The 17,458-nt window shown below is 35.1% G+C and overlaps 1 protein-coding gene across 4 annotated transcripts in view; it reads right to left on the bottom strand.

Moving 5' to 3' along the window:
• Window positions 1-17,458, bottom strand: part of POLK (DNA polymerase kappa) — a 32,552-nt gene that overhangs the window by 2,586 nt on the left and 12,508 nt on the right. For 3 of the 4 annotated variants that reach the window (XM_056513353.1, XM_056513354.1, XM_056513355.1), the window contains exons 4-13: window positions 14,227-14,379; window positions 13,703-13,834; window positions 11,899-12,052; window positions 9,533-9,748; window positions 7,734-7,858; window positions 7,386-7,552; window positions 5,400-5,432; window positions 3,590-3,686; window positions 2,194-2,365; window positions 402-1,361 (exon numbers count right to left, since the gene is read on the bottom strand). In XM_056513353.1, the coding sequence (XP_056369328.1) occupies window positions 402-1,361; window positions 2,194-2,365; window positions 3,590-3,686; window positions 5,400-5,432; window positions 7,386-7,552; window positions 7,734-7,858; window positions 9,533-9,748; window positions 11,899-12,052; window positions 13,703-13,834; window positions 14,227-14,379 (2,209 nt within the window). The remainder of the gene's footprint in view (window positions 1-401; window positions 1,362-2,193; window positions 2,366-3,589; window positions 3,687-5,399; window positions 5,433-7,385; window positions 7,553-7,733; window positions 7,859-9,532; window positions 9,749-11,898; window positions 12,053-13,702; window positions 13,835-14,226; window positions 14,380-17,458) is intronic. The other variant, XM_056513356.1, reaches the window with a different exon arrangement.

Here is a 17,458-nt window from a genome sequence, read left to right as displayed (position 1 = left end):
TTTTTGCTAGTACACGACATAATGAAGTCTTTTTGTTAACTGAATTTATAACAATCTAGGTTGAAGATATTTTCATTTCAGCCTTACAAACACCTTTCTGAATATGGTTAGGTATAACTAACATACAATTTCCAGAAATGAGCACTAATTCCTATGTCACCTTTGTGGCAACTGGGAGGGCACTGACAAACTAAAATAATATAAACATAAATTTAGTTTGTCATGAAAATCAATTTGATAATTTTAAAAAAAAATCACTCCTATATAGGCCTTACTTAAATTACCTTGTTGAGAAAAAAATTCTAAGTCCCAAAAAGTTCAAAGTATACCATTGTCAAAATATCTTAATTGCAAATGCAGACAATTTTAATAATCAAATATATACTAATGCATATACTCACCAGAGAAAGCTCTGTTAAAGTTTTCCATATTATAAGTCTTTGTAAGTCTTTCTTTTTCTGTTAGCTCCTGGATAAGGCCTTTATTTAAGCAGACATCTACATGTCTGTTAAATGACACAAGATTGGTGGTTTTCTGTTCTGAATTACAAACTGGACAAACAAGAACAGTGTCTTCTTTGGCTTCAAAGGAACAGGATGAACTAGCTCCTTCTGTATGTTCAGTCTTGCCAAAATCATCTTCATTGTCTTGTGATATTCTTTTGGGGAAGAGGCACTGTTTCAGACAGACATTTCTAGCAATGTCACTGAGATTGCTAGGCTGTCGTTCTCTGGAAGATTTATCAGGTATTATCTGACCAAATTTTTCTGTGTTGCTGTTAGTAGAGTTCTCAGATACACTTGCAGACTGGTCTGTTCCTGCTAATTGATCTGTTTTATTTTTTTGACATTTATCAACATACTCATTTTTTAATTGTGGAAGAAAATTAGGTGTATTTTCTCTTGAACTGTAATTCTTGGATATCTCCACAGTATCTTTAACACACATCCTATTGAGGCACTCGTCAATGTGTCTATTAAGTTCTTCCAAATTATTGCTGCTTTGCTTCTCAAAGCAAACAGGACAAGTGAAGATCTTACAAACATTAGAATTCTGTAAATCTGTGACTTTCTTTGTTTCTTCCACAAAATTTTCTGGTGATTTGTCATCATGAAAAAGCTGCTTACCTCTGCTTTTATTTGGAGAAATATTCTCTCTGTTTAATTGTCTTGCTGCTCGCTTTTGATCAAAAAAACTCCCTCTATGAGGTGCTTGTGAATTTTTTGTGAAATACTCTTGGTTGGACTTCTCTGTCTGAAGCCTAAGAGAACCAATTTCTTTTCCTGATTTTAAGAAACTTGTAATGCTTTTTTGTTGGTATTTCTTTTCTTCTTCAGTTAGAAAGCCTGATACTCGTACACCTAATGATGGAAAACAAATTTATAATAACAGTTTTATGAAAGCTTGATGCTAACTCCTAGTTAACACCTTTTGAGGTATACATTCACTCAATAAAGGCACAATTAATCTCTAAAAAGATGGTAAACTACCTCCAAATGCATCACAATGTCAATACAATTTTATCAGACCCAAGCACTAGCCCAACCATATTATTTAATAACCTGAATTTTAGTAACCTGAAGTTTTAACTGATAGCATTATAACATGAAGCTATAAATACAATTACACAGAATTCAGTCTGAAAGTTTTACATGAACTTTACCCATCAAAATATATTTTTCTTCAGAACTTTCGAATACCTTGGACAAGAAATTTTATATATCACTAAATGTTTCAAGCAGAATAAGCACCTGAAACACACATCTGAGGGTCAAAACAAAGTTTACTGTTCCCAGAAATATTCACATCTCCTGCAGAACACTGCGGTTTCAGATCTGTAGGCATTTCTGGTTTTGTGGTGCAAAGCAGATTTAAAGGCTCTTCTAAAGCATCAGAATTAAGGCTGCTATGAGTCAAGATTCTATTGTCATGACGACGTGACTGCTGTTGCATAAAAAAAGTACCTCAATTAGCAAAACTTCCTACGTCACCTTCACCATTCAGCACTCATTAGTAAAACTTTACTTATTACTCCTTCAGCACAGATCTGTTTCACTTTGCAAAAACTACCATGGTAATAGAAAAAGGATAAATGCAATTATACCAGTTTTACTTTAAAGTTTGGTGTTTTATTTCAAAACACTATAAGCTTTCCTAATTCTGAAAAGGAAGAATGAATTTGAAATATCTTACCCATAAGTCTTATCCGTAGAGGGTGAGGAGCAACACTATCTATTTCAGTTCCTAACAAATCTTTAGCAACAGTAAATATTTCCTCCTCAGTAGCAACAGAAGACAGAACAGTTGAAGCTCTTGTTTTAACTTCGAAGTTGACATTCTTAAGCTTCAATGTAACAGTTTTACCCTAGAAAAAACCCCACAGTTTAAAGAAAATGTTAAAAATGTATGTCATATATGGCATGGAAACAATTATTATGTAGCATGTATATAAGGGCCCTTAAGCCATAGTGAAGACTGTGTGGTTATCTGTGCACAGCAAGAGGCACTCCCAAGAATTTGTCTGCAAGATTCTGTACTTGCCCCTAAATTTCTGCCAAAGTCGAATTTTCTGAATTGGGTCATTTGACTGTGGTTCTTAGCAGACCATCTGCCACCAGTGCATGTTCAGTTGAATTCATGTTTTGGCTACAGGCACAACTTCTATTCCATCTAAAAAAAATTATTTCCTTATCTAGAAATTTTCAGTGCAGATATCCTAACTCTTTATGAACACAGAAGTGATACCCCATTACAGATTCATAGAAAACTTACTTCCTTCTGTGTAGTGCTATCAGAGCCACACACAGTATATGCTGGCACAGCAGCACCCAAACCATTTGTGTGATTTATCACGTCCATCCAAATGTAAATAACTAGCAATCTCTTTGTTCTGGTGCTTTTGTAAGCTTATCCCTTTGTCCTTCTTAGCTGATCATCTCCCTTTCAACCTGTCCTCTTTTGAGACAATCATTTATGGCTGAAGAAGATTAACAACAATTCTTTTAGGTCTTAAATATTATTCCCTGCTTTACCATAAGACCAAAGAAAATATGAACTGTTCTTTCCAAGTGAAAAACAGGTATCGGGGGAGAAGAAATAAAGGGACTGTTTCTACTATTGATATCACCAAATTGTGTGAATACGTGTCAGCAAGTTTGGCACACATCAAATTCTTAAAATATAAAACTGGCTATTGACTGGATCATGTATGTACAAGGGAAAGAAACAGTGTTTTAAATATATTAGTATTACAGGATTGAGCAAAGCATGGCTTATAGACAATCAGCTCTACTCTTCCTTTATAAACATTGCTTTTAGAATAAAATGTTCACATGCCAAATAATTCAATTAATTTTTCAAGTTTCAAAACTCTGTTTAATTTTTATCCTACATGTATTGTTAGATAGCCACCCACACAACAACAAAATGCTGCCTAAGTCATTCTAAATATCTGCAAATTAAAGAATGCAGACTTCTGAAGATAGGTTGCATGGTATGATGATGCTGCTGAAAGCATTTATACTAAAGCTGCATGGAATTGTTGGAGTGCAAAGCATTCTTTTGCAAGTAACCTGAATAATATAAATACCTTAAGTCCCTCTTTCTGTAACTCTTGAGCAAGATCTCTGCAGAGTTCTCGACACAAGCTGTACTGGTCTTCTGCTGTGTTTATTTCACTGAATGTTCTAAGACAAAAATACAATGAAAATTTTTCAGTTTGAATCCTATAGTATGTTCAGTGTCTGCAATCTAAAAGTATTTTTTATGCAGTTAAACAATACTGTGATCAGAAGAATGTTATGTAGGTTCAAGTTCTTACTTCAAGGAACAATGATTATTAATAGCAATATTTTATTTGCAAAATATTTGAAAGGCCCTTCAAATAATAAAATATTTTTTCATTTTTCATGCACTACCTGAAAATTATTCAGATTTAATGTCATTAATGCTTAAGTATTTGCAAGACAGAATACTAACAGTAAGTGAATTCATAGAGCCAGCCAAGTTATTTGTATTTAATCTCCTTTGTATGCACTATATAACATCAGAAGAAAGCCAGGAACTGGAAGTCAACATCAGAGCCAAGAATCAGAAATAAATAATGCAGATGCTAAGAAAAAGATGCCAACTAGGATAATTATGTCTAGCCTCAGAGGAGGAAAAGCTATCTTTCTGCCAAAAATGTTGCCAACTGCCTTTGCTAGAGTGCCTTAGGAGGGAAATTACAGTGTTATCTTTTGGTTGTACATTTGCTTTTCAGTAGTAACATCACAGGAAAAGCAACCTTCAGTTAGTCAAGGTTTTAAGAGAAATTAAAAGCAAAACTTACAGACAGCACATGCTTTGGAAAGGTCTCACAAATATATTCTTTCATGTCAACCTTTATATTTACAAATGTAAGGTCAATAAAATTAGAATTGATTTCAAATCTCTAAGTTATAATCAGGTTTACCTGATTGTACTCAAAAGACATCCTCTATTATGATTCACATTCCTGTAAGAATGTTTGCATGCTGCCCAACTAATTGGATGAGGATTTTACTGTGGGTCCCACACTGCTATCCAAGGAGCACCTCAATGCTATTCAGATAATGCTGCAGTGATTTAGAAGTTGTAAAAGTTCAAGGCTTGGAAGGGACAGGATAGAGAGAATGCTATTTCAGGGTTGTCTCTTTCTCCATATAAACTAGTTTCATGATCTCAGAAGCCTGTAGACATTTCTGGTCTAAAATTGTCCCTTTGAGGAAAAAAATGAAGAAAAAAAGCGACACAGAAACGTACTATACAGATTTGCTGTCTAATTGCAAGCACAAGACTAAAGCCATCAATTTTTCAGCTATGATGGTGTCAAAATTGCATTGGGCTTACTTAAGCTGCTCACAGCTATTAAGTCACAAAATGACAGGACTAAGAATCTTTACTTATCACCTTTTCTAAGAAAACACACAATAGGGATAATTATTACAGGGCTTTACAGATCCTCTTGGCAGAACTAATTTTAAAAACATTAACTACCTTCCTAAGGAACTTTACACTGGTAAAAACTTTAGTTAGGAAATACATATGACTGCAGGCTACTACACTGACATTAAGCTTAAACAGATACAAAAATTCAAGCCTTATCTTATGACTTAAAGATCAATTTGATGCATTAAGGGCACTAGCAGAATTGGATAATAAGAGAACACACACAAACTGACAAAAATACCTCCATGGAGTTCTGGAGCCAAGGACAAAAAATAATGCAAGCTTGAATCTTGTTTAGTGAGCTTGTTGTATATGTGGATTTAAAAATAAATATAGAATTAAATTATATGACTGATAATAGTATACATTGATATTTAGTATTTAGTGATTCCAATGGTTGATGTAAATTTTTCAATATTAAAGACACATACCTTTCAGTGCTCATACTTTTTCTTTCTCCATCCCTTTAAAGAGAAAAAAAGTTAACTATACTTTCTTGAGGTAGAAACATTATTATTTCAATAAACTCAGAGTCAACCAATTATGCTCAAATAACTAACAGAAGTCTTTTCAATAAAGTCTGGATGTTAATTTTTTCTACAAATCTTGTACATCAAGTTTAAGCAAGTGCAAAAAGGAGAGCTAATAGATTAAGTAAAGACATAGATCAGTCATAGATGTCTGCATAAATAAAAAAAGTTTAAAAAAGCAAACAAAAAAATTCCTCAAAATTCACTTCTTATATCAGAGGGAGTCTGATTTAAAATGAAAACAAACTACAAATCTTGTGCTGTCTCAGCTATAACTGTGAAGCACAGCTATTGGAATCCTGTACATACATGTATATTTGAATATTTCCTTTATCTGAGGATTTGGAGAAATAGTTTGCTTTCAGTCTAAATAATTATTCAGCATAAAGGTGATGTGTTAAAGCTTTTTTTGTTTTCTTTCTTTTCAGTGTTAATTGAGTATCCTTTAATAAGTCTTCTGCATATAAGGAGATCCCTCAGAGCAATTTCATTTTAGGTCACTCTTCTGTTTGTAAGTATTGGAAATAACAAATTTGGTACTGTCAGATTTTCTTAAGATGATAGTCTGACACAAAAACTATAAAATGAACTATTTACTGAAGATACAGGTGTTAATATGTTAAGCGCTTGTTTTCTCTACACTAAAATCACTGAAATCAAGTTGGTGCTGACAAAAAAAATATTTTAGACATCAAAACCATTAAAACCCTGACCTCTGAAATGCTCCTTTTTTTTTCAAAATGTACTGGGAGATATCCCAGGCTGTAAAATACCAAACTGGGGTGAATAAGAAGAAAGAGCACACAATTATAAATAAAATAAAAGGTCTGTTTATCCTAATTATCCAAGGTCTGTTTATATATTAACAGAAAAACTTTGAAAACTGTGTTTTATCTTTTATCAAGTCACCTTCACCACATCAGTCTTACCACATATTTTTAAAATATTTTTTATACTCTGAATAGAAAAAAACCAGCACCAAAATTTGTGCTAGCACATTACTGTGATTCAAACTGCTAACTACATATATTATTTTGTAGTCAAATGGAAAAAGGGAAGATTATTGTCAGAGAAGTTACAGATATAATACAGAATAGGTCTTTCAAAAGTGCATAAGATTCTGGAATTTAATTAAGTTAATAAGACATGCAGTACTTAATTAAGGCTCTTAGTTGCACAAACAGTAAAATGCTTTGTTTCGAGTTTTTTTGAAGAACATGTTTGTCTCCAGGACAGGCTTAGAAATAACAAATATTGTTGAAAAGGTATATGCACTACTAAGACTGACTTCCCCCATCCTAAAAAGGAGGCTAAAAACCATTAAAGTACAGGGAGCCATAAAAAACGATTCTTATTAAGAAGGACATAATAATCTTCAGTTCTATTCCACCAAATTCACATGTTCATAATACCCAAATATATAATCCTGATAAGAGACACAGAAGCTTCCCTGGCAATTTACCACCAGAGAAGATCAAATACCTTTGTGATTTTCATTTTAATACAAAAATCATAAACACCAATAAATGTGTACTGTTTTTGAAGAAAGGGGAGTGTACAACTCTGCTCAGGACACCTCAGTTATGTTCAGCTATTTTGATAATTATAAGGTTATCCTATCTTGCACACACTTATGTACAACTTCCCTGACAAAACTTTTTGGATTTCATATATAGACATGGCTGTATAAACCTTTTTTTTTTCATGTTTGACTACTGCATCTTTAACATAAGTATAACAATAACAGACACCAAACATCTTAAAAAATATATTAAACAAGAGTATTTCCAAAATATTTGCCAATTAAATAATATTTCAGTATGTAACAGAGACAAGGAAACATTCAGAAAAACGTCAACACAGAAAGAAAAAAAACACATGGCTTACTTCTCCAAGTGTGTTGAGCCCAAACCAAGGGAAATATCCAAGAAATTACGCCAAGATACTTCTGAAAAAAGAAGGGAAAGCAGTGCCCTCTGGTGGTAAAGTTCTGAGCAAGTCACAATTCCAAGGGCTTTTAACATCTTCTCTGTTACTTTTCCAATACCTGGCACCTAGAAAAGAGAATGTAACATCATAGTGGAAAATTTCCATTTGTAGATCCATTACCAAGAACAATTTGAATCAAACACAACATGGAAGATTACCTAGAAAACTATCTTTTCAGCAGAAATCTTGCTTCTAAAACATATAAACATTACATGACAGAAAAGTAAATGCCATTGTCTCTCTCACCTTTCTAATGGGCAAATCTTTTAGGAAGTCTAGCACTGCTAGTCTCTCAGGAGAAATTCTGTATTGGCCGTTAGGTTTATTACGATCACTGCACATTTTTGCTAGCATTGTATTTGGTGCTATTCCTTAAAAACAAACAAAAAACACAAGGAAATTAAAAAAAAACAAACCATAAGACAAAGTTTAATTTCAACTATCCAATATTTAAAAGCCAAAGAGTAGCCTATACACTTGGCAAAGACTAAAATAAGGAAAAGAATTACGATTATTAACAAACAGATTTGACACAATTCTACAAAAAGATTTTGTGACCATCCTGAAAGAACATAAATACATGTAATAGATAAAATATAACTTAAATAAAGTGTACTTCTTATTTTAAGATAAGCAGGGTAATACAACAAGCACTAGTAAGTCAAGAGGGGTTAAATACCAAGTCCTTAAAAATAACATCAGTTACATGAGTCAATATTTTTATGATGGTGATTACAGTAAGAAAATGCTTACAGTGGTAGTTACAATGAACTTCTAGTAAGAAGGAGGCCTTTCTTCCTTGTATTTCAGCAAAAAGACTTTTTTTGACAAAACAGAATAAATTTTATTATTTTGTGGGCTACCATTGGCTTGTAGTAATTTATAAAAATTTCACAGACATTAGAGGAATTAGGAGGGATGGGTCTTTTTTATCAAAGTAACTGTTTTTACAAATTAACACTGGAATTTGTTTAGCAAAAGAAAGAATAACTTTGTCCTACAGCCCTAGAGGTCTAAATTTTCATTTGCTCACTGACACAACATATTATTCAAGATGGTAGAAATAACTCTATTTGTTATTGATTATCAGTATTTTTTCAGTTACCCTTTTAATTATTTTTAATTTTTGGTTTTAAGATCCCTGTTTGCACTTTTAAAAGCTATGCCTGTTTTCTACACACTAACTTATCCTTGAGAAGACAAAACTTCAGTAAACAAAACTGTTTTTCTGTCATCATTCAGGAGATAACGTACACGGGAGGTGGTTTCATCCTGCTTCTTCTTACTAGCTGTTTCTTTGCCTCTGCTTACATTCCACACTTTCCTGACCTTCTGCGGCTGTTTCATAAAGCTCACCAGTGCCTGACACCTCACTGACTTGGTTCATAAAGCATTTTGGATGGCATCCAAACTAAGTGGCTAGAGATATACACTAGTTTTAGTCAATCAAAATAGCTGAGACTTAAAGGTGGGCTGTCTGAAGTCAAGACATAGAATTTGATTAGTAAATATTAAAAAGCTATTAAAGAGTTCATTAACTTCAGCATATATTTACTTCTCTATGACTAACATTTTAATGAATTTTGATATCATTTTAAGAAAGGAACAGTGTGAAGGTAGAAACACATAACAGCACAGATCTCCTATTCAAACTAAAAGCAGTTTAGAAATCAGTGACAGGTTCCATTATGACCCACAGTCTGACAAAAACAATTTACATGATGCCCTAGAATAACCATCCATGCTAAGATTAGATCAAGTGTACTTGTCATTCTTCCTTACTCATATTTCAAGTAGAAAGAAGCAAAAAAATGATGTAACTGTTTCAATGATTAAAAGAAGAGTAGAAAAGAAAATAGTCATGACATCTCTTGAAATAATTGGAAGTCACATTCTTTGCAGACCTTCAAAGACATTTTTTTTGTATTTTTTTGTAGCAGAAGAAGGCTGTGGCAAGGCTAAATTCTTAATTAATGCCCTCTGAGATGAAAGTAGAAGACAATATGGAAATACAAAGATTAATTATTATTCATGTATCTGAATACCTGCACTAGCAGTCAGTTGAGTTTTCTGCTCAATCCTAAAGCGAATTTCCTTCACAACTTCCTCTGCAGAAGTTCCAAAGACAACTGAGTTTTCCACTGATGGACCTCTTTGTTCAAGGTTGTCATCCATCAGAGATGTCTCGTCTTCAAACAGTACTGGTGAAGAAGAGACTTCAGCTTTGTTAAATTTGGCAGACATATTCATACCATCTTTATCTAAGTTAGACAGAAACACAAACAATTAGTACATCCATATAGACTGATTTCCTTCTTCAGTGGCTTCAGCATTCATAAGCAGTTTTATTTCTTTCTATTTTTGTTTCGAAAAAGCAATTGCATTGTTTTTGTTTGAAAAATGGAGAGATGTAACTGCTTCATTTTTGCTGTGATTTGAGCTTGGCTGAGATTGGAGCAGTTGGCCAGTAGGCTGGACATACCATACAGAAAAGTGAAAGGTTGAATGGCCTGTTGCTGTAGAAAACCATCAAGATTTTATCATTAATTTTGTTTTATATCAGACTGAAGGCCATATGCTCTCTTCCACAGATTTTTTTTCAATATTCTCCAAATAAAATTAGGGTTCTGGAATATCTAGTTCTAGAATGATCAACCTGGTGAGCTTCTCATTATCAACTGCAGTCATAGTAGAACAAGTAATGTCAGCAGTCCTTTGTCTGACTCTACAAACATTACTATTACAGTTTCACATTCTGAGCACTTGTTTGTGTTTCAGATGAACAAAAGTATCAGGCAAGTTTGAAGAAGCACATGACTACATATCAGTGATATTGATTTTGTAAAGAGTATGCCAGTTTGTTGTTTTCTATTTTATTAATACTTTCCTATAGTAGTGCACTCTCGATTGAATACAGAGAGTATAAATATACCAGTTTGTGTACCATTCAACCACTTGTATGACTACTTCTTTTCTATTATTCCCAAGTGGATATAGAATTGTGGATGTGGTTACACCTCCATCTTCCAGAGCAAAGTGAAACCCAGTAACATTTGAATATTACCAAAATCCTGCAGTACTCCTTCTACTTATTTCCAAAACAAGCTGAGTTGTAATACAGACCTAAACCACACCATTTGTTTCAGAAAACCTAGCACCACTTTTCAAACATTTTACCAGTGTACATTTCATTCATAAGTGTGCAGTAGAGAAAGTTAACCTGTGCACTAATTAAATTGGAGGAATATATGGGAGGACTTAAGTATCTACACTTTCAGTGGATGCAGCTTTTCTGAAGCTTGTAAGCACATGACAGGCAACTCCTGCTGCCAATCTCATGCAATACGGTCACAGTGTCTTACGCCATTTCACAAGCCGAGCAGCCAATCTCTGCTGCAGTGTTCACTCCGCTCCTTGCCTGCCTGCATGTCCCAACACCCGGCCAGCCCAGTGCTGTGGATCAACCCTGTTGCAATACTGGGAAGCTGCAGCTCCCAGAGCAGTGCCTGCCTGCAGCCCCACAGCAGAGTCTGCCTGCTGCCCCAGAGCAGTGCCTGCCCACAGCCCCACAGGGCAGTGTCTGCCCGCAGCCCCACAGCAGTGCCTGCCCACAGCCCCACAGAGCAGTGTCTGCCCCGCAGCCCCACAGAGCAGTGCCTGCCCGCAGCCCCACAGGGCAGTGTCTGCCCGCAGCCCCACAGCAGTGCCTGCCTGCAGCCCCACAGGGCAGTGCCTGCCCGCAGCCCCACAGGGCAGTGTCTGCCCGCAGCCCCACAGGGCAGTGTCTGCCCACAGCCCCACAGCAGTGCCTGCCTGCAGCCCCACAGAGCAGTGCCTGCCCGCAGCCCCACAGGGCAGTGTCTGCCCGCAGCCCCACAGGGCAGTGTCTGCCCACAGCCCCACAGCAGTGCCTGCCCGCAGCCCCACAGTGGTGTCTGTCTGCAGCCCTAGAGCTTTTTATCTAATTCTGGGATGAGCCCTGAGGAGGATCTTGGACCAGTGGTCAGTGAGACCTGGGACATCCTAATGGCCATGGACACCTCTGCCTTCATCCGCATCCTCTGGGGATTGAAAGAGTGACTCATGTTCTGTGATTTTTGAGCGTAGGTTATGATTTTTATATTGATACAGCAAACTGTGTGCACTATCCACCCAAGTCCAGGCTGTATTGTATTATAAATTCTTTATATTGCTACTTATAGATTGCTCTGCACTGATTCTGCTTGTAGAAGCTCTGTGTCATTTGAATTATAAATTCTGTACTATTGTAATAATGAAATCCTACTAAGGGAAATAAAGCCTGAATTAAAGGGCTATAATTCAGCTTAGGCATGGTTCTGCCTGAGATTCCTAAAAGAAACACTCTGTCTCAGTGACAGGTGACCTCACAAAAAGCGAGTGATTTGCTTACCTATTCCTGTAGTGCTTTCTCTATTAAAAAAGAACCTTCTCCTATCTTCAGGCCAGTTCAGCCTTTCCTCCAAGTGCTCTGTTATGTTCAGGTAGGCTTCGTCTAGGCCCATAGGCATAAAATTGGGATCATATTCAACCAGTATTTCTCTAACCTTGATAAACACAGAGTGAAAGTTTAATGCCTTGTTAGTGTAAGAGCAGATCTTGACACAAACTAGGACATGAACAAATGTACTCTGAAACTTCCAGAAGATCAGTAAATTTTAAAGATACTGACAGTACAAATTATTTCTTGATACTGTAAAATTACAGTAATGCTTCCCCAAGTAGCGAGATATTAATAGTAAATGAGAACTAAACAGATTTCGAGCAGTGTATTTGACAAAGGCAACTAAAGTAAATGGATAAGAACTTCACAGCCACTAGGTTCACTGACACTACAGTAACAATCTGAATAAAACTCTAAGGACAAAAAACAGCAAAAACAAAGTGGATAAAGTGATGCCGTTTTCTGTGCTCAATGTGTCAGATATCACATATACAAAGGTTAAAAAACACCAGCAAACAAAATCCTAAGTTTTACATTACATTAAAATGAAGTTATAGAAAATATTTTAGAGCAATGGTTAATGCCACAGGCAAAACCTTGTTGGGAAATCCTTAGTGATAAATCCATCTTTCTGGAAAGAATCATAATAAAATAAATCATCAAAACAGAAGCTCTACCTTCTCTCCTCTCTCTCTTTTTTTTTTTTTAAACCTGGAAGAAGATCTGACTGTATCATGTTTTTTCCTACCAGTCTGAGTCAAGTTCTTAGGTATTATAACATTTGTCCATATGCACTTCATCTTTCTGAAACTGAATAAAGATAGGATTCACTACTGAACTCTAAAAGACAAAATAAATTTAAATATTTTCAATCCAAATCCCAAGAGAAAAACATAACTAAAAATCCAGAAGTAAAAAAAAAAAATCTAAGTCAAATCTCTAACACTTTAATACTTTACCCTATCAAACAACAAATGAAATACACATTGTTAAATATGCATCATGAAATCCAAGATCCTGAAGTTCAAACACATGCTGAAATATGGCATGTTTATATATGCCTTTTTTTTTTCAGAAAAGAAAAAAAACAAGTAAGATCTTACTTTGTATTTGTGAAGGGACTGAGGCTTCATAAAAATAAAGAAGAGTTGACATAATTTTATTAAAGTCAGGAGACTTGTGTCATGCAATAATTTGATTTAAAATGTACAAAAGACTTCTTTTCCTTTTTTTCTTTAAACAGGCTTTTAGGTATAATAACTAACATTCATTAAAGCAAAATTATTTCTTTTCTCCCTATTTCTTTTGCTCTATCAAATCCCTTATTTTTAAAAAAATTAATTTGCATTTATAGGTCAGTAATGTTCTGTTTTTCTCTCCCGTAATTAGTATTCAAAAATATGATTATGCATTGCATGAAATGATCATCTCCATGTTTCCATGTACTTGCAACTTCCTAGTAATCAGATTATGTTCCATGATTTTAAGAATAATAAAGCTCAAGAGATTTTCAAAACTTTTATCAGCATCACTACTAACTTCAATAGAATTGTCAGACTGGGTAAGTGCAAGCCTTTTTCTTTCCCTTGCCCAAAAGCCATTTGCCAATATTTGGTAGACTTTTGTTTAAAGGTGCATTACTGAAGATTTTAATATTTAAATTATCACTTTTCATAATATCTAGAACTGATATTATTGACACAGTCTAAAAATAAGTACACTCACTTTTGGTGAAGACCACTTTCAGACTTACCTCTTTACTCACTTTGCCGTATTTCTCAAAGTTTAGTGGTACTATAGTTAGATGGGGACACAGCCTTTTAGCAATAAATCCAGGCATGGCTGCACGCACACCGAATCTCCTAGCATGGTAATTTGAGGTAGACTTAAGAGAGATTAAGTAAGTTTAGTGTTCAGTAATCAAACTTTTCTTTAAGTTTAGTATTACATAATAAAGCTCTCATATAGCTCCATACAGAAAAGACTGACAAAGCCAAGAGTTTATATGCATTTTTATTTCATGTCCTCCCCTTTCAACCTGCTTACATGCTTTAAGTTTTCATTAATATACTTTTCACTGAAAAATCCAGCTTACATGGTCAAGTCTAAGAGCTGCTGTTTCCTTTAATATTTTTGGGTTTTCCATATTTAATATATATTTCATATAAAACACTGTCATTATATTTATGCTATTATTTATATTTATGCTATTATTTTATGGCTTATTAGGCTTATTCATGCAATTGATTTCTGTATTAGCTTAACATTCAGCCTTACCAACATACTCATTGATCCCACTGCTATAGGTTTTTCCTTCAGCTCTGGATTGTCTCTCATTTCCACAGCTGCATAGAAGGCATCCATGTCAATGTGTACAATTGTATTGCTAAGGTTACGGTTCTGTTCCAGTTCCATTACAAGTTTGTCCACCTGAACAGAATAAACCAGTAACTTAAACACTACTAACCTGGCAGAAGTGCTTCAGTATAGATGATCCTAAAACTCAGATGCATCTTGCATATAGTTAAATTAAAAAAACTCATGAATCCAATTCCCACCAAACCAACACCAACATAAAAACCCCAACAAAGCTTTGGAGGAAACTTGCTCTTGGAGAGAATGCTGCTGCAGCAATTGGTACAAAACCACCCCAAAAACCAGTGGAAAAAAACACAGCTGTTTTGGTTTAGCCCTGGCTGGCAACAAAGCTCCTGCAGCCACTTACTCCCTCATGGTGGAAGAGTTAAAAGAATAAAAGTGAGAAAACTCATGGGTTGAAATACTGACAATTTATCACAGAAAAGCTGTGCATGCAAGCAAATCGAAATAAGGAATTCATTCACTGCTTCCCATGGGCAGGTGGTGTTCAGCCATCTCCAGGAAAAACAGCTGAATCATGTATAGGGGTTACTTGGGCAGACAAATGCCATAGCTGCAAAAGTCCGTTCTTCATTCATCTGCACCCTACTTTGTAGGCTGAGCACGATGCTATGTGGTCTGGAATATCCCTATGGTCAGCTGGGGTCAGCTGTCCTGGCTGTGTCCCCTCCCAGCCCTTGTGCACTCCCAGCCTCCTCATTGGTGCGGTGGTGAGAAGAGTAGAAAAGACTTTGGTTCTGTGCAAGTGTTGCTTGGCTATTGCCAAGCATCTCTTCATTATCAACACTGCTTTCAGCAGAAAACCAAAACACTGCCCCATGCCAGTTGCTGTGAAGAAAATTAACTCTATCACAGCCAAAACCAGCAGAAAACCCCACCCATCAAACAACAGAACTCCACATAAAATGACAAAAAAACCAGAAGTACCTGATTCAGACAGAAACTCTGTAAGATCTTTGAGTATGAAGGTTTACTTAAAGCACTTAGCTTTAGAAATATCAGTTATTTTTAAAAATCCTGAAAACATGCTATTAAAGAATTTCCAACATTCCTAAATAAAGTTATCACACTTCAAAAAAATCTGCATAGAATGGTGAAGAGAAGACCAGCAGCTCACCGGATACATAATCTGTTTTGTCTCGACAGAAATAAGGTCTCAAAAATGTTCAGTTACTACAAAGTAAGCTACTATCAGCCCCTCAATAAAAGCCCTCAACTTTTGTTACAGGAACTCATACCATATAAGGTTAGATTGCTAGGAAAACTGCAAGTTATTTACAGAATAACCTTTACACAAAGTGTATTTCACTCCAAATGTTAAAGATGCATGTCTACTACTAGACTGTGAGCAGTACTGCTTCATCAGCTCATCATGCTTTGAGGCAGAGGCCAAGCAGGTAGATTGCTCTATGAAGTACTTTGTGCTTAATTTGCTTGTGTTTTTACCAAAAGTCATGCAGATCTTGTGCTTGTTCCTGAAATACTATTGACCTGTGAATGAGGTATGAGCTGTGCTGCCATGAAAAAATGTAAGTGAAATATCTGACAAAGGATTTTTAAGGCCTGCTGATTTTTGACGACTCTGTTGGCAGCAGCATCACACATCATTCTAGAAGTAATAGAAAATACTGGAAAAAAACTGAAAGAATGTTCTATCAAAGTAAGATTACCTAACCACACTGATGACTATGGCAACCTCAATCTACACAACAAAAGGCTGCTACTGTTAGTAAGAAGTCTCGATAGGTGTGAAACAGCAAGAAATGGAATTAGCAAAAAGGAACCAAAGTTTCACTTCACTTGCAGGCACAAGGATAGGCACTCTTGTGACATCAGGGTACCAGTACAGAAATGTCTCGGAACTGACTATAATGCATTTATGGTCCTGGAGAGGAATGTTTACAGGCAATTTGCATAGTTCTTCTCTTTTTTATTTCCCTTAACAGAACTGCTTAATAAAAAACCATAAAAACCTTATACACAAGAACTGTCTTTGAGCTAAAAATGCTTGAACCAAAGCAAGTAAGTTTGAAATGTTCCATTTAAATTGCTTATTAATGATTTACAAAGTCTTTGTTTTTTTCCAAGTTGCTTTGAGAATGAAATGCTAGACGAGAGCCTTAAACTAGGCTGCTCAACACCGAAGAGCACAGTATGTTCTCAGAGGCTGAGAAAACTAGTTCAGACAAATTAAAAGCACTAGGGGAAGCCATTCAAAGAAACAAACAAAAAAAGTGGGGTATTTATATTATTTCCATTATATTACCAATTCAAAAGGATTCATGTCACACTTTAATCATCAAAAGCATCCTTGTTTTAAATTCTACTTTACAGAATTTTCAGGTTGCTCTCAAATTCAAATTGTTTAATTAATACTATCAATTGCTGCTCTAGTAGTATAACTTCTGTATTTCAATTTATCAATTTGTAAAAAACTTCTGTTTTATTTTTTCCCCTAAATATATTGCTAACATCATATTTACTGATCAGCTAACATACACATCTAAAGAATGAAGCAAAATTACATTAAACTAATAAGAAATGCAAGAAGATTACTCTTCATCAAAAAGCAACAATTAATATGCCAATACAAAACACAACCAGATCTACTCAGAGAATTCTTGGCGACTACAAAACCTCTCCCTAAAATTTGTGGAGTAATTCCTTACATGCAAGCCAGACTGACAAGTTTTTAAAAGCTGCTTTCAATTAACCTTTGTAAAACAGAGATAACTTTCATACATATATATATATTAAAAAAATAGCATATATATATATATATTATATATATATTTCTAAGCTAGAAAATCACCAAACAATTAAAAAGTACAAATTGTAATTAGAAGTTAATTTTCCTGACAGCAACTTTTAGACAATTTGAAGAGTAACTTCTCCTTTTTTCTTATCGAACAGTAGAATATGCAAGTCTTCAAAGCAAGACAGAAAAGTCAATAAAAGCAAGACAATGTTAACTATTTATAGAATAAACATCCTGGATAAACTAAACATGGATGAAAGAGACCAGCAAATATCAGTACAGCAGTACTGGTAGCAGCCGCATGCTTTTTAATTTATTACTAATTAGTGCTGAATCTCAAGAAGTTGCACACATTCTAATGGGAAAAAAAAA

The sequence above is a fragment of the Oenanthe melanoleuca genome, chromosome Z (genome assembly GCF_029582105.1).
Source record: "Oenanthe melanoleuca isolate GR-GAL-2019-014 chromosome Z, OMel1.0, whole genome shotgun sequence".
Taxonomy (NCBI): domain Eukaryota; kingdom Metazoa; phylum Chordata; class Aves; order Passeriformes; family Muscicapidae; genus Oenanthe; species Oenanthe melanoleuca.
The sequence above is the reverse complement of the archived record's forward strand: the minus strand, read 5'-3'. Positions and strand labels throughout refer to the sequence as shown.